We start from the raw sequence: 21970 nt of genomic DNA, 5'->3' as shown, positions 1-21970 counted from the left end.
TGTCCTTGGGCAAGTCATTTAACCTCTCTGTGCTTCGCCTAGCTCATCAGTATTGGTATAATGTCTTAGAGACAGTGGGAGGCTCAATTAGTTACTCTGTATAGAGTGCTATGAAAATATAGTGTTGTTCATGTGCTAGGGGTTATTCAGTAATGTACCCACCTCTTTAAAACCATTAGTGGATTAATACTTCTTTGTAATATAGACACATGGGGCCGCATTCTCTGTTCACTTACACTGGCTTGACTTCTGTGTTGCTGTTGTTGTTTATTGTTTGTTTTACAGCAGCAGCTAGAGCCCTCAAAGGAGATCGAGTTCCCATTATGCTAGGGGCTGTATACACCCAGCAAGAGATGGTCCCTGCCCAAAGGGTTTGCACTCGAAATAGAGAAAGAGGATGAGAGAAAGGGACACTAGCAGAAGAGCTGGGAACTGAGGCAGAGATTACATGATTTGCCCACAGTCACACAGTGAATCTGACAGAGCCAGGAATTGAACCAAGTCTCCCAAATTGCCATCCAGTGCCTGAACCCCAAACTATGGAATTACTCCTGGTTTATCGTGGCATAAATAAGATCTAGAATCAGGCCAGTAACTAGACTCTTGCAGCCTTTTTTTTCCCTCCCCAAAATGGGAGTCCAGCAAGGAACTGGCCTGGAGCCCAGTGTCCTATACCAGCACCAGAGTGCAGCCTGCAGAGCGCTCCTGTGCCTCGCCACCCCATAAGCACAGATTTGTGTCTGCTTTGGGGGACCTGGACCCTAATGGGAAAGGGATTCTGTAACCTTGAAGTCACTGCTTTGAATCTGGTTGGGCTTGATAGTGATGGAGTGTTCTCTCCAGGGCGGCTAGTTAGAGGTGCAGATTACATCAGTGTAAGGGGGCTTCGTCTAGTTCCTAGTGAACATCACTAACAACCATCACCGTGAATTGTCTCCTTTGTTGCCAGTGTCACCAGAGACACCATGCAACCTGAATGGGCATGTGAGACTTCTGTCCTCTGCCTTGCTCTCCTAGGTGTGGGCTCACTCCAGAGGGATGTTGGCATTGCACTCGGGGGGGTGGAATTTGGCCTACTGCTGTCCATGCTGTCGCTGCTTGGTGGAGAGTTTGAACTCTTCTGTCTCCCAGGTTTTCAGTCTGGTGCTGTTCCTCAGCATTCAATGGTACTCACCATTTTGGAGAGTCTATTTGATAAGCACCATCCTAGCTTCAAAGGGCATCATTTGAGGCCCTCCCATGGCTGACATGGTAAAACCAGCATCCACTACCTTGAGTACATGCTTACAGTCAGCAGAAGAACTTTACAGCATTCAAACATGAGTGAGTGTGTCTTCAGACTCCTAGAGCAGGATGCAAACCGCTTTGGTGCTGGGACCCAGACACTCTTGACGCAGACCATGCCTCTTTTCAACAGGATGGCAGCTCAGGAAGGCCCATTTTAGTTGGAAACTGTAATCTCCAGTGAAATTCACCATTTTGCACCTGGTGAGAAAATCTTCCTACCTCCCCAAGCCCTGCTCTGAGCACATTGGATCTGGAGCTGGGGTTTTCATCTTCCTCTGCAGCATGGGGCACGGGTCGCTGCCAGGTGCAAATGGTGGATTCTCTGTAACTTGAAGACTTTAAACCATGATTTGAGGACATCAGTAAGTCAGCCAAAGGCTAGGGGTATGTTATAGGAGTGGGTGGGTGAAGTTCTGTGGCCTGCGATGTGCAGGAGGTCAGATTAGATGATCATGACTGTAAAGTCTCAAAGTCTGTGAGTCGACCTGAGGAATAACCAGTGGGCAGAAGAGGAAGGAAATGTGGATGTAAGGTGGTCAAATTCTTGGTATCAGGTTCAGTCCTCTGGGACTCCGGCTCCTATCTCCAAGGATGGGAAACTGGCATTGGTCCCTTAGTGGCAAGCGGGCTGATTGTTGAGGCTCAAGGAAAGGCTTTAATGGATAGTCATTTGAGAATTACCCCTCCTGAACATCTCTTTGTGTGCGCTCACCAGTGGTATGTTACATTATAATGGCCAAACTGCATCCTGCTTCTAAAAATCCCCCCTTGCAGTTTTAATTAGATGTGGCGAGTCTTCTCCACTTCCTGTCCTAAATAGCTGTAAAGTGTTGCTGTGCCCTGTTAAACAGCAGCCAGGGAAGACGACACTGGGTATAGTTTATAAAGCACTCGGGGATTGTTTGGGGTGAAAGGAGCAATCAAAGATCAATGAAAGTGCCGCATTCTGTGGGCTGGGATGAGCTTACTCGCGGGGAAGGAAGACAAAGTGACAGGAGAGGCTGGGAGATTTTTGACCCTGACAAGAAGCAGCAGCTGATACTTGGACATTATCATGTCTACAAGAGTGGCAACTATAAGGATTTCCTGGTGCCAAGCAACATAAATAGCCTGGGGGTAGAGTGTGTCAGGAAATCGAGTTCACTACTGCCATAATACTGAATGAGCACTAATAGGCACACCTTCCCCAGCCCCTGTGCAGGATACAAGGCTGATCCAGAGACTTACTGGGTGGGGGGCTGCTTCCCCTACAGCATCATGCATTGGCCATGGGTCGTAGATAGAATACGGAGTATGATCCAACCTGGCAAGTACGATGCTGGTTACAGGAGGTGATAGGAGTTCCTGCTGCCCCTCTATGAGTAACGCCACTCTCCTCTTCCTGTCCCCAGGGAACACCATCACCATGCCAACTGCCTCCGGGGCCAAAAAGCGCTTCTGGATCATCGAGGATATGTCTCCGTTTGGCAAGCGCCGCAAGACAGCCTCCTCGCGCAAGATGCTGGATGAGGGAATGATGCTGGAGGGTTTCCGACGCTATGATCTCTATGAGGACTGCAAGGACACCAACTGCCAGTTCTCCCTCAAGGTCACCCACTACCACTGCACCCGGGAAAACTGTGGCTACAAGTTCTGCGGCCGCACCCACATGTACAAGCACGCCCAGCACCACGATCGCGTCGACAACCTGGTGCTGGATGACTTCAAGCGCTTCAAGTCCTCACTGAGCTGCAACTTCCCCGACTGCCAGTTCTCAGGCAACAGCACGCACTTCCACTGCCTGCGCTGTGGCTTCCGCTGCACCGACAGCACCAAGGTGACCGCCCACCGCAAGCACCATGGCAAGCAAGATGTCATCAGTGCTGCCGGCTTCTGCCAGTTCAGCTCCAGTGTGGACTGTGAGGTGCCCGATTGCAAGTACAAACTCAAGTGCTCCCACTTCCACTGCACCTACCCTGGCTGCAAACACACTGTGGTGGGCATGTCACAGATGGACTCGCACAAGCGCAAGCATGAGAAGCAGGAGCGGGGGGAGCTGCCAGCCATCTCTCCTGGCCCCGAGGGCCTCCATCATGCCACCTTGGAGTACGACGTCCAGAACTCTTCCGTCAACCTGGACAGCTCCCTCAACCTCAGCACTGATGCCAACAGCTCTCTCTTCTTCCTGCAGAACGCAGCTGGCGTGGGCCTCAATGACTCCTTGGACCTCAGCAAGAAGCTACCCGAGGCTGCTGCTGGCCCATCACCCAGCAGAGCAGGGACAAGCCCTCACGAGAGTGGGGTGATGGTATCCAACTCCGGCGATGTGGAGGACGAAGATGACTCATCCCAAGATGAGGAGGAGGAGGAGGAGGAGATAAATGAGGAAGAGGATGATGATGAAGAGGATGACGACGATGATGACGATGACGAAGACGAGGAGGAAGACCTGAATACAGACTCTGAAGAGTCACTCCCCGACCCTGAGGGCCTGGCCACTAAAGAGGATGGGGAAACAGGGGAGGCCTCCACTTCCATAGACCACGGTGATGCTTCCAGGCCTCTGGGCGAGCCAAACCCAGACCTCACGTTAGCCCCTACTCCTGCTCTGGACCCCACCCTTGCCCTGACCCCAACCCACACCCTCGCACCGGCAGCTTCTCCTTAACCTTAGAGACAGCAGGAGGTTTGGTTTTGCTCTTAAATAAAATTACTAAGAGGACCCCTTATGAGGCGAGAACAAAGCACCAGGACGGTAAGCGACAAAACGAACTCCACACCGCAGGCACGAGCCCCACGGGCTCAACAGGACAGACATGGTCACATGGGGCCAGCGCACCATCACTTCATTCTGCGGATGACAGAAGATAAGGCAGGATGCAGAGACACAAAACCCTTCTAGATGGACACTAGCTCTGAGGGTGACATCTGCTCTCCTTTCCTCCCCCCGTTGTAGGGCGTGTGCCCAGTCTTGGGACCCCCTCTTTTATTTCTGGAGTTTATTTTTCCATGTTTTTAGTTGTATGATACTAATAATAATCTCCACTCCTCGGAAGGGGGGTACGGGGATGGCAGGTGATGAATTTTAGAATTATGTGGGTTTTTTTAAGCACGTGGAAGGAACTGGTAGCACAAAGGCAACTAGCTAAGCCTTTACCAGTGTGGGAGGGAGGGAAGGGGTGTCTTTTTTTTCCCCCAGCATTAAATAAATGGGAGAGACTGATGCACCAGACAGCAAGGGTGGGAGGGGGTATTTATTGTCTTACAAACGAGGAAGCATTAATGAATCAGCGGGGCTGGGAATGGAACACTTCTCTGTTCTTCCAGATCCTCTTTATTATTAATAATAATAATTTTTTAAATGCTATTTATATTGTTACGCTTCCCTTTCTCTAGAACTGTTGGAACAGCTGTAGGTCACCTCCCCCAGCTCCTGCTGATCTCCTAGTAGTGGTATAGCTGCAGTCATGGTAGGGAAGGTCGCCATATGGCGGTTAAAGGGTCTGTCACTCACACTGGAGGACTGGGGTTAAACCCCCACTCCCATCCCCAGGTGCTACCCCTCTTTCTCCAGGTTTAGGCTTTTTCTTTTTGGTGCTTCAGAGAAAGCACCACTGTCTCAGGCAGGCTGTGAATGGAGGCAGGAGCAGAAGGTGAGATTAGCATCCTTTGCCTTGGTGCAGCTGGAGGGGAAGAGCAATGCCTTGCTAAATGCCACTTGCCCTCTGACGCAGGGCGACTGATTTTTTTAAATGATGAGCAAGCAGCATATCCTCAGTGTTTTCCTCCTCAAGGTGAGGGTGGGCAAGTAGATTCTGTGCAAAGGCTAATGCATTTCCCAAAGGGAAGAGAGAGCGAAGCCACAACCCACACAGAAAGGGTAGGGAGATTAAGGCAGACACTGGGCTGGCAATGGGACCTCAGATGCTGGATGGAGAGCCATTGATTGCTCAGGTCCTGCACCCAAATACCCTTGGCTGCTATCTTGTGGCATGGCATGCAGTGCAGCAGGGTGTCAAGCCTCTTCCATCTGGGCGAATCACACCAAGGCCAGCAGCACCATGGTAGCTGGACAGACCTACAGCACTCAAATGGTTACAAGCTCTCCCACTGTTCTCTTTCCCCAACCCCGCCAGTAAAGGGTTTACACACACACACTACAGGAGACTATCCAGCATTCTCATAGATGGCAGTTGCTGTTTGACGCCCAAGTCCTGAGACAGAGAGCTTGTCTACACGTGTGCACTGGCCCCAGAAGGACTAAAGGTGGGAATTACGCTTGATGCAGTGATTTCGGTGCCAGTGTGTAGACCAGCTGGGCATTTTGCTCCCTGGTGTCTAACACTTGGCCCTTGTTTATTTTGTTCTGTTTTAATTATTTTTTTCTAATAACAAACCCCCTAAGCCCAAGGAATCCCTGTCATTCATTCTACCCTGCACAGAAAGAGGCCACAAGCAGTTTGGGTTGTTTTCTTATTATTTCCCTAAAGAGCCAGCGTGGATCTGGGTCTGAACGACACAAGCTCCTCAGCTGTTTAAATGCAGGGACATGTTCAGATAACGATGCTTAAAAAGGAAAGGGGGGAGGGGAGGAGAGAAAAGGGAAAAAAAAAGATTGTACAGTATTTTTCCTTTAAAGGTTATTCTATATAGAACAAACAGAAACAATGCCTGCCGGAGGGTCACGGGCCTGCCTTCTGGATAGCCCTTAGAGCCTAGATATGGTTACTTGTGTGCAATTTTTTTTTCTCTTTCAGGGTTTGGGTTTTTTTTAGCATTTATTGGTAGGGGGCAGCGGGGGGGAGGGGCCTTAACCCCATGGTTTGAGGCTGTCTTCATACTCCTAGCACTGACTGGAGCTGCACGATTCCGAATTTTAACTTGAATTTTATAGAGACGAAACAAACAAATGGCGGTTGTGAAAAGAAGTTTGTAGTTCATGGTGGGAGGCGGGGGTTTGCTAGTGGTTATTTGTGTGGCTTTTATTTTTCATATGGTTTTATTTTTGTTACTCCCCCCCTACACCTGCTTCTTGTTTTCTAGTACAGCTCCCATTATCCCCCCATTACCAATATAAGGAAGAGAGCTTCCTCAGTGGGTACAGAGAGGGACTTGGGGCATGTTGTCCCAGAGCAGGATGGGTTAGATTGGCTGTACTTAGAGCATTTAACTGCAGGTTTTATACTGTGTTGCTCTTGTCCAAGTACTTACCTACTAGCTTGATGGGTGCTATAGAAAACTCTCTAGTCCTAACATGGCTCCAAACCTGCAAATACACACGGCAGTGCATAATTTGCACCAGTGAAGTCGATAAGAGTTTTGCCATTTACTTCAATAGAACTATCACAAGCTTAGAATGCCATACAGTCATAAGGGTGTTCAGGACTGAGGGGGACACTGGAAGAGGTAAGATAATAGAGATGGCTAGCTCCCTGCAGCTAGTGATTGCTATGCAGGATGAACATGGCCAAGCCCTGTTTGAAAGCAGTTCCATTGGGACCTCTGCTGTAAATCAGCTATGAGCCTGTATCTTCAATTTTGCCTCAAACTCACTAACCTCCACTGACTGAATCCTATAAGGTGGCAGGCAAAAGCAGCTGTGTAGGGCAGAAGTGTGAGAAGACAACCACCATCCCTCCTCCACCATCAACCCCACAGTGCCTCAAGCAGGAGCTGCGTTTATGACTCATCACTGTCTCCCATCTCTGACCCATACATCAAACCCTCTTCCCGCCAAGCCTCCACCCACCTTAGATAGTTCTTATTTTCAGGAGCTGGCACTGGGAAAGGACAGGCTGGTACCAGACTCAGCCTGCCCAACAAGGGCCTGATCTGGCAACGCGCTGAACCCCCCACTGCACTCACTGGGAGTCCCCACCACATCAAGATGGGGGCCTCAGGTTGACCCACCTTGCCTGTCCCTGATTGCATTTCCTTTCTTTCTTTCTTTACAACTGAAAAATCAAGATGGGTTAAACCCACCAAGTCTTTTTTGCCACATAAAGACCCTGATTCAACAAAGCCTTTAAGCATAGGCTTAAACATGAGCTTCTAGTTAAGCATATCCTTAGGGGAGTTGCTGAACAGGGATGGATTTAAGTGTGTTCCTGAACTGAGGCCATGTACAGGACTCCAGTTCAGCAAGCTGTGTATGACTTTAAGCACTGGAGTCAGTGTGGTTGCTCATATGATGAAATTTAGGCATGTGTTTAAAGTAGCTTGCTGACCTGAGGACCAGGGAATTCAGCTGACTGACTTAGGCATGGGAGAGACAAGACGGAATTAGTCTGTTCAAAAACACACAAACAAAAACCCCAAAGGCCCTTGACAAACCCTCCTGATTCTGCCACCATTCGCTGCTGAAGAGAGGAAAAAAAATCAGCTAGGCCGTAATAGACACACACTCAACTGGATTAATGTCTGTGTAGAAGGAATTTTGTAAAAAAAAAAAAAAAAGAAAAAGAAAAAAAAAGTTTAAAAATAAACTTTTTTTCAATGTAGCAAAAAAACAAAACAAAAAAAAACCCCCAAGATTTAAAAAAAAAAAAAAAAAAAAGGAGGGAGAATTTTAGCCTTTTGTAATATCCATATTGCACACTAGGACTATAAGCCATTGCTAGCTCATTTTGAATTTTAAATGTGTAATTTTGTTTTGTTGTTGGTTTATTTTTATTTCCATGGGAGGGGGGAGGGAAATTAATGCTTGAACCACCAATGCTCTTTTTAATGTTTTATAAATATGTATGTGTATATATATAAATATAAAAATAATATGTATGCACATATATATGTGTGTGTGTATATATCTATATGTATATACATATATATATAGATATATAGCTAGATATATATAGGTTTTGAGACAAAAAAAAAATGCAGAAAGTGAAAAGAAAATAAACCACCCTAAACAGGACGGTGTGCTCTGATTTACTTGAATCTGGTCTCTTCGGCACCTGCATTATTAAGAACTGAATATTTTTCCACTTGAATTTAGTGCTATTAGAAATTTAATATATGTGTTTTATTTATTTGATTTTTTTTTTGCATGACTGATGCAAGGTTTGACATTTTCACTCAATAAAAACTGGAAAAAAAAAAAACAACCAAACAAACAAATTATGAAGTTGCCTTATTCATTGGGTTTGTCTGTCTCTGGCTTGTTTATTTTTAAGGCTCTCAAAGGTTTCTGACTGATTGTGGTTTCTTAAGACCCCCATCCTTGTGCTGATACCAGTGCCAGGGCAGAGCCTCTCTATTAACCAGCCACGATTGGCACCTGAGTGATGTTTTCATCTGGACTCAAAAGAGTTGAGAGGCTGAGCGCTACTGATGATGCCCCCCACTCCTGCAAACTTTTAAGCACATGAGTAATTTTACTTAAGTCACTGGGGCTACTCACATGTTTAAAGTGTATCCATGTGCCTTCAGTGTTTCCAGGACTGACTAGCCTACCCAAGCGAGAACAGGGACCTCCTGGAGTCATGAGATTGAGATGTAAAGGCAGCAAAGAGTCCTGAGGCACCTTCTAGACTAACAGACGTATTGGAGCATGACTATTTGGGGGTGAATACCCACTTCGTCGGATGCATGTAGTGGAAATTTCTCCTCCCTTGGTGTTCACACCTCAACTGCTAGAAGAGGGTCTCATCCTCCCTGATAGAACTAACCTCATTATCTCCAGCCTGATTCTTGCTTGCATATGTATACCTGCCTCTGGAAATTTCCACTACATGCATCTGATGAAGTGGGTATTCACCCATGAAAGCTCATGCTCCAATACGTGTTAGTCTGTAAGGTGCCACAGGACTCTTTGCCGCTTTTACAGATCCAGACTAACACGGTTACCCCTGTGAGATTGAGATGGTGTTGGGAAAAGGCAGGCACCTTTGCTGGAAGGTTACACAAGCTAGCTTCTATAAACTGCAGTGTTTAAGTCCTATGCCAGTGGTTCCCAGACTTCTTCCATTGCTTGTGCAGGGAAAGCCCCTGGCGGGCCAGGCTGGTTTGTTTACCTGCTGCATCCACAGGTTCGGCCGAGGGCAGCTCCCAGTGGCCGTGGTTCACTGTTCCAGGCCAATGGAAGTGGCGCAGGCCAAGGGACAAACCGGCCCAGCCTGCCAGGGGCTTCCCTGCACAAGCAGCGGAACAAGTTTGGGAACCACTGTCCTATGCCATGGTCGGGCTAGTAAAGAACCCCCTGCCAGGCAGGGCAACCAACCAACAGGCAGGAGAGAGCCCAAGTCCATTCTGACATAAATTGCTGTTTACCTGACTTTTAGCAGGGATCTGCCCACATCATGCTGCATATCTGGAGGCTGGTGTGATTACCCCCTGGGATGAGACGCACAGGCTGTTGCTTTGAGCAGGGCATTCCAGCGCTGCCCAAGTGTGATGCGGCACCGCTCCAGAGCAGCAGATCCTACAGTGCTGAGTGCTGGCTGGAGAAACAGATACTAGATTAGCTAGAGCTCCGGTGGATGTGCAGTACAGTTTGCTCATGCACCACTGCTGTATTCCCAAACAAGAATTATTCCAGGCCTGCCCACTTGGAAAGAGGGATGTGCCATCCTGTCACCTCAGCTCACTTCCCCACCTCCACACTATGTAATAAAGCTGTCCTCTGTTCAGCCTGTGTCTATAGATCCGCTGTACCTAGGCAAAGGAGCTTCCGCTGAACTGATGTGCTGCCTACATGTCTCATCCAGGTACAGTGAAACCTGCCTTAAAGGGCCACCCTCAGGCCCACACAAATCCAACGGCCTGCCACGCAGGGCTGGGACTGATTGTCCTCAAAGCACACATGGCCCCCAGACACTGAAAGCAGGCGTTAACTCTCATCACCTTGCAGCCTTGTTCCTCAGCCCTGGCAGTGCCAGATGAGATGCTCCTACAGGCAGGCCCAGCCCAGAACCTTGCGCCTGGGCTAACCATTTCCCAGTCCCTCCAACCCCACCACAGTCCGAGCAGCTCATGTCACGCGAAAGAAAGCAAAAAGAAAGACGCCCCGCCTTGCCCCTCCCCTCAGCTGCCCTTGGCAAGGTGTCTATTTGTGCCACGTTGCCCTCTCTGCCACCCATCAACATGAGCCCAGAGGCAGCAGTGCAGAGCCTGCCAAACATTGCTGCCTTCCTTGGCAGCTGTTGCTTCCTTGTTAGCAGAGGGATTAAGACCCCCTCTCTCTTTCAAAGCCCCCTGGTTGCTCCGCTGCTGCTCCCAGCCATCCTGTTTTCAGATGTCATTATCCAAACACGCTCCTAAGCTGCCCTCAGAGCACAGAGGTTTGTTCATGCTGGAGCTCTGCCCACAGCACGTGGGACGTTTCCAACAGGCAGGCAGGCAGGCAGGCAGGCGCTCTCACACACACGCACGCAGCTCAGAGGCTCGCGTTGGGACTTGCCTGCTCTTTGTGAGGCTCTCATTGCACTTAAATAAAAGCGTGAGTAATTTATGGGAGACAAAGCAAACGCAACAAATTAAAGCCATTGCTGCTACACTCGCTTCAGGCCCTCCGCACTACAGCCTTCGGTGCATTTCAGCACACGCAGGCCCAAATGCACAACACAAACTTGGGGATGCACTGCCTTACCCTTTCCAGACAGGTTCGCTGCCCTTCACCTGGATGTGGCTACGGTACAGGCCTGCCTGACGGTAAATAAAGACCATGCAGCGTAACTGAGGACACACTATTGGGGGCACGTGGGTGCCCCTTCATCATAAGGGCCAGCATGAGAGAAATCAAGAGCTCAGGTTATCAGTGTTTGTTAGTCTGAAAGGGGTTCTGGACAGTGTGGCGGTACAAGGCACTGACATTTGCTCTAGCTACAGGCCAACCCCAGCCTCTGTCTGAACAGGGGAAGTATAACGTACATTAGGAAAATGGTGCTTTTAGTTGTGCCTCTCCTGATGCCCCAGAACTGCATACGTCTGAGCTACGGCAATCTCTGATTTTTCTCATCAGGTACCTGTCCAGCTCAATCAATCACCACAAGCCAGAGCCAACCCTTGACCTAGCAAGGGCCACAGAGAGCCAGAAACCCAGGGAGCGAGCCAGGCAAACAGTCACTGTGTGTTGCAGCAGGCAGAGTGCAATTAGCCACACCCTAAGGTGTGCGGAGCCATGGCTAGTGCCCAGAGAACTGCTCCTCACAGCTTGTTCAGCTGAGTAGAAAATGCAGTAAAACGTGTTTTAGTCTGGGAGGTAATTGGCAGCACAATGCCTCCTACACCCAAACTGAGGCAAATTCAGGACTTTGGGAAGAGGGAGAAGCAGCCATCTGGGCTTCCAACTGATTACAGTCTCTACCTCAGCCATGGACAATCATGCAGAAGCATCATGGGAGTTCCAAAGCGTGGTGCACTTAAGGGAGGCCCAGTGAGTTGCTATAGACAAATCATCTTCAATTACTTAAGCCAGGCCTTCAATCATCTTGAGAACCAAATCTGAACTGGTCTAGTCCCAGCTTCGCAGGGCCCAGGCCAGGAACAGCAGGGCAGGGTCTCTAGTCAGAAATGTGGGGCATCGGTAAAGCTGGGTGGGAAGCCCAGAAGTGAAATAGCTGGAGGAGCAGTACGTGAGGCTTGAAGCACTGAGCAAGCTTCCGCCACAAACCTCCAGGCTCCTACTACTCACGACAAAGAACAGAGTATCTCCCACAGAAGGGCAGGGATGGAGCCTGCTTGCCTCCTTGAAGGGGGAGGGATAGCACAGTGGTTTGAGCCTTAGTCTGCTTAAACTCAGGGTTGTGAGTTCAATCCTTGAGGGGGGCATTTAGGGATCTGGGGCAAAAATCTGTCTGGGGATTGGCCCTGCTTTGAGCAGAGGGTTGGACTAGATGACCTCCCTTCCAACCCTGAGATTCTATGATTCTATTCTATGACAATGAAGAGCAACTCTAGGATGGTCTCCTGCTTGCACCATGGCCTGCTTAAGAGCTGCAGTTTCCCTGGGCAAGCTGGACACCAGAGAAGGGACAAGAGAGAAAAGATGAATGAATGAAGGCAGCTCTCTCCATGCTCTGGCATTGCCCTTCCCACTCAGCCTTGGGCTGGAGGCCAGCTGCTGCCTCCTGACCCCTCCCAACCATGCTACACCATGGGATTTATCTCTGGGAAAGATGATTTTCATTGGAGGACCTCAGGGATGAAAAGGGTGAGGAGTTTGGGGTAATAATGCAAAACACCCCAGAGAGAGATTACGTGAGTGTCAGATGACAGCGGGCAAGGGGGTTAAAATCAAACAGAAACAATAAGCTCAGTTTTGCAATCAGCCTCTCAAATCCCCTGCACATTTTTGCATAAATATTTCCCAGAGGTAAAATTTTACTCATGAAACAAAGTGCACCAGTTGCTCTGCACAAACCATCTATGCCCGTGATTTGCACTCCCAAACCCAGCACCTTCACACACAAAAGCTCATGTCAACCACTTGCAGGTGCCATTTTGAAATCCCAGGGGAAGCCCCTTTGAAAAGGAAGCTCTTGGGGTAGCAAACCAGTGCTTGTGTCGCCATGGAGCAGAGGGAACGTCAGGCAGGAACTTTACAAAATGACAATAAAATCTCATTTCTTCTCCTATGAGAACAAACTTTAAAGCCATAGCCAAAAGTCCTTGCGGAGCCTGTACCCACTCCAAATGAAAGGCACCCAGGCTGCAGGGATATTATGAGAGTTTCATATAAGAAAAATTGTCTTTTTTTGTACAGATATGGGAGGAAACTTGTGGACAAAGCCTAGAAAGAGTGAGTGTGTGCATGTGTGTATACACTCTGTGTATATAAGTTTGGAGTCCGGTGGCACCTTAAAGACTAACAGATTTATTTGGGCATAAGCTTTCATGGGTTAAAAAAAAAACAAAACGTTTATCCACAAAAGCTTATGCCCAAATAAATCTGTTAGGCTTTAAGGTGCCACTGGACTCCTTGTTGGTTTTGTGGATATAGACTAACACGGCTACCTCCTGATATACAGGTCTCGGCATTTGTGTACACATATAAAAGAGAGTGACTATGTGTGTGTGTACATATAGTATGGAAGGGGGTCTCTCTCTGTGTATAAAAGTCTGTGTCTAAGTTTGTATGTATGTGAATCCACCTGCACACACATGTACATGCAGTATACAGGGTTGTGTGTGTATTTGAATGCCAACTTCGGAAATGGCCTGTGAGGGTGCCTGCAGAGCATATGGGCATGCAAGTGTGAATGTGACAGATCAGACTTGTGTAAGGAAGGGGGTGTGTGAGAGACAGAGACGGTCTGGGTGTGCATGTGCACACAATAGAAAGGTGAGCGAGGGTGATGTATTGTGGACACAATTGTGTCAAAATACAACAGTCTGGCAGGAAGCCCCAGCTTTCCCTCTCCCTGTCTCCTGACCTGACCTAGCTGTGCTGGAGCCCAGAAGCTGACAGTAACTAACTCTGTAGGGGGGGGGCATTGCTGCAGGGGAGGGGTTGTCTGAAAAACGCTTGTTGGGGTGGCGGCTAGGATGGCCATGCAGGCTCTGGAGCAAGAATGGGCTGAGATATAATCTCTTTTCCTTTAGGGCTCCCAACTCTGCAGTCCATTTGCTGTGAAGAACTTTTTTCTCACCTGGGGCTGATTTTTTTCACCTTACCCTGGTGGTGGCCGGGTGATCTCTATCCCTGGGCTGTGCCCTGGCCCATGGAGCATCTTCCCGGCAGAGGTAGTTTGGCCAATGGGGTAGCTTCCCTCCTTCCTTTTGCTCTTTTTTGGCAGGGAAAAATTTAAACAAACAAATGAAGAAACACTGAAGATTTAAGTAAACAGACAAAGATTTATCTGACAGGCCGGCTAAGCAGCCTTCCCCTGGCCCCTCCCCTTCCCAATAGCCACTATTTACTGGGGCAGTCTGGGGAGATGCTTTTCACGCTGTCTGGGAAACCAGACCCCCAACAGCATTTACTCTAAGTCCCAGCTGCCACAAGCAGGGACCCACCACCCAGGAGCTCACACCAGCACCGCCTGGGCAGGACCCCACAGCAAGGGGCTCATTACCATCATTACCACAACCTGGGAGCTTTGAGCAGCCTCACACCCACTTTGTAATGACCTTAAACAATCACATGTGGGGGGTATTAAAGGTAAAAGGAGGACTCTAAATAACCCAGAAAGCCTCGCACAGCGGGACACCAGCTCCACTTGCACCACTGGAGAGAGACAGATGTAGGAACTGATATAGCTCTGCTCGAGTACCTCACCCACATCCACCCCAGCTCTCCCGGTTCCAGCCCCTAAAAGCAGAGCCACTCGAGTACCTCACCCACATACACCTCTGTTCTCCCAGTTCCAGCCCCCAAACGTGGCACCACTCGAGTACCTCACCCACGTCCAGTCCTGCTCTCCCGGTTCCAGCCCCCAAACGCGGCGCCACTCGAGTACCTCACCCACATCCTGTCCTGCTCTCCCGGTTCCAGACCGCAAACGCGGCGCCACTCGAGTACCTCACCCACATACACCTCTGTTCTCCCGGTTCCAGCCCCCAAACGCGGCACCACTCGAGTACCTCACCCACGTCCAGTCCTGCTCTCCCGGTTCCAGACCGCAAACGCGGCGCCACTCGAGTACCTCACCCACATACACCTCTGTTCTCCCGGTTCCAGCCCCCAACCGCGGCGCCACTCGAGTACCTCACCCAAATCCTGTCCTGCTCTCTCGGTTCCAGACCGCAAACGCGGCGCCACTCGAGTACCTCACCCACATCCAGTCCTGCTCTCTCGGTTCCAGGCCCCAAACGCGGCGCCACTCGAGTACCTCACCCACATCCAGTCCTGCTCTCTCGGTTCCAGGCCCCAAACGCGGCGCCACTCGAGTACCTCACCCACGTCCAGTCCTGCTCTCCCGGTTCCAGCCCCCAAACGCGGCGCCACTCGAGTACCTCACCCACGTCCTGTCCTGCTCTCCCGGTTCCAGACCGCAAACGCAGCGCCACTCGAGTACCTCACCCACGTCCAGTCCTGCTCTCTCGGTTCCAGGCCCCAAACGCGGCGCCACTCGAGTACCTCACCCACGTCCAGTCCTGCTCTCCCGGTTCCAGACCGCAAACGCGGCGCCACTCGAGTACCTCACCCACGTCCAGTCCTGCTCTCTCTCGGTTCCAGGCCCCAAACGCGGCGCCACTCGAGTACCTCACCCACGTCCAGTCCTGCTCTCTCGGTTCCAGGCCCCAAACGCGGCGCCACTCGAGTACCTCACCCACATACACCTCTGCTCTCCTGGTGCCAGGCCCCTAACTCATTTCTACACAAGTACCTCACCCACGTCCACCCCTGCTCTCCGGTGTGAGGCCACTAGCACAGGTCAGCCCAGGCACTTCACTTGTAGCACCCACCTCCCAATGTGAGCAGGTTATAGTCAAAACCCCCATAGGCCACACTGACCAGGCTGAGTGCCCAACTCAGACCTAGGACATTGGAGGGAAGCAGAATTTTTGGCTGTCCCATATGCAGCACCTGGGCTTGTGAGGTTTCCTCAGGATTGTCTCTTCCTGGGGCAGTGCAGTGGTACGGCTGGGACGGGAGTGAACCACTCCTCTAAGGATCATCGAATATCAGGGTTGGAAGGGACCTCAGGAAGTTATTTAGTCCAACCCCCTGCTCAAAGCAGGACCAATCCCCAACTAAATCCCTGAATACCTAAGTGGCCCCCTCAAGGATTGAACTCTCAACGCTGGATTTAGCAGGCCAGTGCTCAAACCACTGAGCTATCCCTCCTCCCCAAAAGTACCTGAGCTGCATCCCTGACGACCCAGACTACTGCCACTTCCTGGCATCCCCCATGCTGCAGATTTGCTGTGAGGGCAGCAAAGAAGAGGACAGCCTATGCCATTAATCCATGTGTTTTACAAACGCGATTGAACTCAGCCTATCAGCCCCCACGAAGCAGGCAGCTTTACTCCAAACTGTCCCGGTTTTCAGCTGAAGAACCTGAGGCAAAGGGGGTCGTCTACACAACTTGAGGCCCACACACTCCTAATCTAACCACTAGACTGTACCCCTCCCCCACATCCTCCGAGAAACAGAAGAGGATAAAAGTTGTTAGGGAACCCCAACTTCCTCTGGTTATCAGAGCTCACTGTTCACTGGCGAAGGTAAAGCAGAACACAGGAGCAAGCTGGTGAACAGGCAGTGGGGGCGGGGGACTCCTGCTGGTGATGGTGTAGCGGGGGTGGGAAGGCAGAGCTGACAGCAGGCCCTAAATCAGAGCTTGTCTATAGGCAAAAGTTGCACCAAGTTACCTCACCTTATCCTCTGTGTGGTCCAACTTACTTCAGCTTAAATCACTTTAAGCAAAACCAAAATAAACCTGGTTTAAACTGAAGTGAGAGTGTCCACACAGGAATTTGCACCAATTTAACTAAATCAGTTTAAAAAACCATTAAAGTTAATTAGTGCTATTTTCTCTTGTAGACAAGGCCTTGGATACTAGCTTACGGCACTGCAGGATAGTGTTACATTTCTGCATGTTGCACAAAGAGATAGAGACAGAGCAGAGAAAGAGACAGATGGACTGACTGACCAACAGAGATATGCTGTACAAGACGGGCACAGTGACAAGAGACAGTCAGTCCAGCAATGTGACAGACAGACAGGTATACACAAAGAGAAACATGCAGCAAGTATGCCAGCTGTACTTCTAGAGGTACTCAGTGAGCCAATCACCTCGCCTGTCAATCACAATCCTACTGAAAAGTAGGGGTTTTCTCTAAACCAGTCAAGAAAATATAAATCCCAACTCCTCTTTCTCTCTAATCCCCCCAGATGCATTCACGCCACATCCGTGTCACACTAGGTTCCCCATTCTCTGGAATCCAGGGGGATGGAAGACCATTAAGGGTTAAACCTTAAAGCAGACATAGAAAAGACAGGGTGAGGGCCCTCGGGGAGATTTCTAGTCTGAAAGACACTCAACAAAAATAAATTGTAATTGAGTTTAATAATCTTCCTCTTTCCAGAAAGGGTCTGACAGATGTTGCCTAGTGCTCACTTCTGCCCCATTTCAAATATTTTTACCTTATTTGGATGAAATATATTATTTTTCTAATTAAAGGATTTTTTTTTCCTCCAAAGGGCTGGTTTTCTCCTCCGTCCAGCTGGTGCCTTTATTAGGTTAGTACTCGCTCCCTTTTGGGGATGGGATTGTTTTTTTCCCCTGAGCCGAGAGAGACCATGCCAGCCCTTCAATCCACAAACGCACAAGCTCAGCACTCCCGCTGCACAGGGAATCGGACTGGCTTTCCCGTCCCCTGCTCTCTTCCCCCGATGCATCTCAGCTGTGTTTACTGTCTTAGAGCAGCACAGGTAACCGCCAGGGCTGGGCAGGTGGAGGACGCCTTAGATGCACATACAAAAGTCTACATCGGATGGACTCCTTGGGAAGCTGCAGTGTGGTCTAGTGGGCAGAGTATCGCACAGACACAGGAGACCCAGGATCTACTCCCAGCTCTGCTGTGCGATCTGGGGCAAGTCACTTCCCCTCTCTGTGCTTCTGTCCCCCCGCCCTGCTTACTCTGGCTGGTCTATTTAGATTGTCAGCTCTGTGAGGCAAGGTCTGTCCCTCGCCAGGTGTTTGCCCAGCACCATCTCGGCTGGCGGCTCTAGGCACTACCCTGATACCAGTATGACGCATGTGAGAGCGTGCGGGTCAGGACCAGCTCCAGGCTTTGTAGGGGCAAGGCAGAGTAACACAGTGGGGACCTACCTCCTCTCTTGGCTTTCACGGCCTGTTTCAGGAAACAGAGCTGAAACATGACTTAGCCAAGGGACCCCACGAGCTGCTAGCACCAGAAGGAGCTGGGTCCGGAGCCCTACTCAGCCATATAGGCCCAAAGTGTACAGCAGGGTCACAGTGAGAGGTGGCCCTAAGGCTGCTATGGTGCCTTTGCTCCCAAGAACCCACAGCCCTTTACTGATGTCACAAAGGGAAAATGGGGAGCCAGATTTCTGTGCTGGACCCTAGCAGACCCTCCCACCCCAGTCCTCCCAAACCAGACTACACAGGACAGACAAGGGGCTATTCACCTTCCCTGCCTCAGGAAGCCCTCGTGGTGCTGACGCCAGCATTCCCACAATCCACTGCCTCTCTCGGCTATCACACACCCAGATGGGCTGCACCGCTGCTCGTGACCTCCTTGGGTCACAGCACATCTCCAGCCAAGGCTGAGACGGCCCCCGAGAGAAGGTGCCATCTCCCAGTAATAAGGGAAGGAAAACACAGCCGGAGTTAAGGGAAACCTTGTAGCTGGGAGAGGGCGAGACGCAGCCAGATCCAGCATGGCTACCTCAGGGCTGCCGCTGCCTGGCTCAGCCACATGTAAAGGGCCAGTTCCAGAAAGGCATGCTGGGGAAAAAGTTCCTGAGATACTCCAAACTTGGGAGGAATGAGGGCCTTCTGCACAGGGCATACCACTTTCTCAGTCTCACTCAGGAGAGAGCCTGGGGAGGAGGTAATGCTTCTTTGGGGGTCATATAAGGACCCTCAGTAGTTTTGCTTTGCAGTTCTTCTTTAAGATGGGGAAACTGAGACACATAGAGGTAAAGTGATTCAGCCAAGGCCACACAGTCAAGATTAGAACCCAGCACACTTTTCCTTATGCCTGGAACTGCCTCCAAATTGCGTATGCAAAGCTCTCTCTCAAAGATACCATGGAACCTGCCTCTTCTAGGATGCATCCCATCTACCATCCCCTCCCACCACTAGACTAACTCAACTCCCAGTCTCCTTACTCCCTATCCCAAACTGCCTGGCTGACACTCTGTGAGCACGCAGTGCTGGCTGTTCCCCACATCATCTCAAGAACTCTCCTGTCTCCAGCAGCCCATGAGGGTGGCAGGGTGGCACTCAGACTGCAGTGTACACAGCAGGACGCCAACTCTGGAGTGAGAACTCCCCAAAGCTGCCTGCCCTTAGTGTTAGGATGGGGGAGAGAACAGGCACTGGTTTGAGCTGAGCAAGGAACACCCAACAACAGGGGATAGCCTCTTCCAGGTCATGTGGAGACAGGACAAGTGAGGAAAGGGAGATGCTTACAAGTGGTGGTGATGGTAGGGAAGGCATGGGGAAGCAATGTGGTTTTGAGCAGATGGAAGCACGTGGGGGGAAAATATAAGGAAAATCTAGAGCAGGGGTGGCCAAACTGTGACTCGCGAGCCACATGCGGCTTTTTTACAGTTCAAGTGCAGCTCTTGGAGCTCCCCATGTGCCCCCCCCCTCATTTTCCACCTACCTGGGGGAGCTCAGGACTTCTGCCTTGCAGCGGGGTGGTGAAGTAGGGGCATCTGCCCAGCAGGGAGGGCTTCAGCAGGAGCAAGGCTGAAACTCGAACCCCAGCAGGCACCTCCAGCTCTTGAATGTCTGAAGATTATTGTATGCGGCTTGGCAGGTCAGCAAGTTTGGCCACCCCGCTATAGAGCTACAACCACTCTCTCTCTCTCTCTCTCATACTCTCACACAAGTGGGGGCTGCAGGACAGAAGTGAAGTGTGCCAGCAGACAGCATGTGGGAAACCCAGGATTACAGTGCCTGGCCAGCACTGTGCAATGGGGGGATTTGCACAATGCCTGGCTCCAGCCAGTCTCTCCCTTCCTGAACTCCAAACTCACCTGGACAACCTTGCTGAGCCCCGCATGACTTTATGCTGTCTTGAGAACAGATCCCAGCTCGCTTGTCATCTGAGGTGGAGTCAAAGACGACTTGGGGACTTCCCTCTCCTAATTCCTTCCCATGTTGGCACACTTCCTGAGATGTCCTGGCATCTGTGCTGCTGCTGCTGCTGCTGGACACTGGAGCATGTGTGCATCCACTCGGGGAGGCGGGTTGGTGGATGGTGTCTCATTGAAGTGCTCCTCAGCTGTTCATTGGGGGGGGAAGGCCTGGATCAGTGATCCTTTTTCTCTGGCAGCCTCATCTCCTTCTACCTGATCCCCTCTCTTCATTCTGCATCAGCCTCCCTCCTTTGTCTCACTTGCCCACTCCTGACTTCATACCTTCTTCCACTTTGTCCTTTATGCCTGAACAGCCTCCAGATGCACTTATGCAAACCCCCTTCCCATCGACACCATGGAACCTGCCTCTTCCATGAAGCATTCCAGTTACCCTCCCCATCCACCACTCCACTCCTCCATCACGCTGCTCCACAGTGTCCCCCCTTGGTGCAAGGGACTTATCAATCATTTGGCACAGTTCTCCTTTTTCTGTACAGTAAACACACATAGGAGGCTACTGGTGGAGTAATCTTCACCTGATAGACAGAGGCTGCTGTCATCTCTCTTGTCCTGCAGAGAAAGGAGTCCATTCTCAGGGATTTGTCAGCTAACGTGAAGGTGTTCCCAATGCATACTGGCCACTGTATGAGTAATCAATTCCCAGAGCTACTGACTTAAGAAGCCAGGTCCCAGTAGGGGCCTGGGGTAGAAAGGCAGAGGTATTATGAACTGCAGGTCAAGCTCCACTGTTTATCAGGACTAAAATACTGGCCTAAGCATCCCAGCATCAAGGCAAGGCAATCATGAAAGGCCTCTGACAAGAGCTGTTCCATCACCCTTCGTTAGCTTGTCAATACTTTCATTACGTGGATAGCTGGAAAGCAAAGACAAGATGTGATTGACATAGGAACTAATAGCACCCTGCATGCCTGGGAATAACTGTTGGTAAGTAGGCCTGGCTCTCCAAGAATCTCCTGTGGATGTGCTGGGTCTCCTTAGACAGCACTTGTGAAAGAATAAACAGTATCAGCAGCAAGATGCCCAGAGTTAAGTTGAGTGACCAACAGGAGCTCTGATCCTGCTGGAAGGGGACGTACATAGGGTAAACAGGCAGGCTGTGACTTAGCGAGACAGCAAGGTTTTCAAGGCCTGGAAAATCTGGGAGGGGGAGGAGAATCACTTTGTGCCGCTGCACTAGAAAGCAAAGCAAGGTTTGAAAAACCTGTAGCAAACACATCTTGTTAATGAACCAACCATCTACTGGGAGCATGGAGGGAAGGGAAAAAAATCTTCGGGCTGCCTGTGCTGTAAACCTCGTAAGTCACTCCGCAAGGCACATACCTCAGCAACATATTTTCCACATTTCACTGACTGCTCTTGTCCAGGCACTTTCTATTTTCAAACCCTTCTATGTATATAAAATGTACACGGGCAGGGCAATACTTTTTCATTACATCCCCACGTTCGCCCTGTGTTTCCATTTCACAAAGATTCTTGGCTTGGGGAAAAAGAGAGTGCCATCGCCCAAAGAAAGCCTCTGCTTTTAAACACTCTCTAATTTGCCCTGTTTTAGCTAAATGCAACGTTCTTTGTGAACGTTAAAGGAGAGAGAGAGGGAGAGGAGGGGGGGGGGAGAGAGAGAGAGACTCCTGAGGGAAGATACTCATCCATTTAAGGAATGAGAAATCATCACATTCAACAGCAGGTCTAAATACAGTAATCTGAAGGTCCCTTTCTCTCCCCCTGAGCAGGAAAATGTCACCATGCACCAGACACACAAATACCCAGGAATCAAGTAAATCCCTCGTTTTTAAGAAGGAAGCCAAATACTCCAGTTGAGTGAAGATGGTACTATAGCAGCTATGAGTTGCTATACGCCATGCCTTGCAGAGAAGGCGGGGCTAGATAGCCAAGAGACACCACACATCATTCCCTGCAGCACCTCCTACTGGATGAAAGGGGGACTGGAGTAGCTGTGTGTTACCT

General features: G+C 50.2%; 1 protein-coding gene and 1 long non-coding RNA gene across 8 annotated transcripts in view; one reads left to right on the top strand and one right to left on the bottom strand.

The window, feature by feature from the left end:
* The window catches only part of CASZ1 (castor zinc finger 1), a 266799-nt gene extending 258431 nt beyond the window's left edge, over positions 1-8368 (top strand). For all 7 annotated transcript variants that reach the window (XM_050931813.1, XM_050931808.1, XM_050931811.1 and 4 more), the window contains one exon: positions 2679-8368. In XM_050931813.1, coding sequence (XP_050787770.1) covers positions 2679-3934 — 1256 coding nt within the window. In that variant the 3' untranslated portion in view covers positions 3935-8368. The remainder of the gene's footprint in view (positions 1-2678) is intronic.
* On the bottom strand, positions 5747-21324 carry LOC127038816 (uncharacterized). Its single transcript, XR_007770807.1, has 5 exons — positions 19883-21324; positions 18302-18468; positions 9535-9704; positions 6478-6532; positions 5747-5832 (listed from the first exon to the last, which is right to left on the bottom strand). It is a non-coding gene; the product is annotated as an uncharacterized LOC127038816 (long non-coding RNA).
* Positions 21325-21970: the final 646 nt, after the last annotated feature.

Source organism: Gopherus flavomarginatus, chromosome 21 (assembly GCF_025201925.1).
Source record: "Gopherus flavomarginatus isolate rGopFla2 chromosome 21, rGopFla2.mat.asm, whole genome shotgun sequence".
In the NCBI taxonomy this organism is placed as follows: domain Eukaryota; kingdom Metazoa; phylum Chordata; order Testudines; family Testudinidae; genus Gopherus; species Gopherus flavomarginatus.
This window is presented reverse-complemented; position numbering and strand designations above follow the sequence as displayed.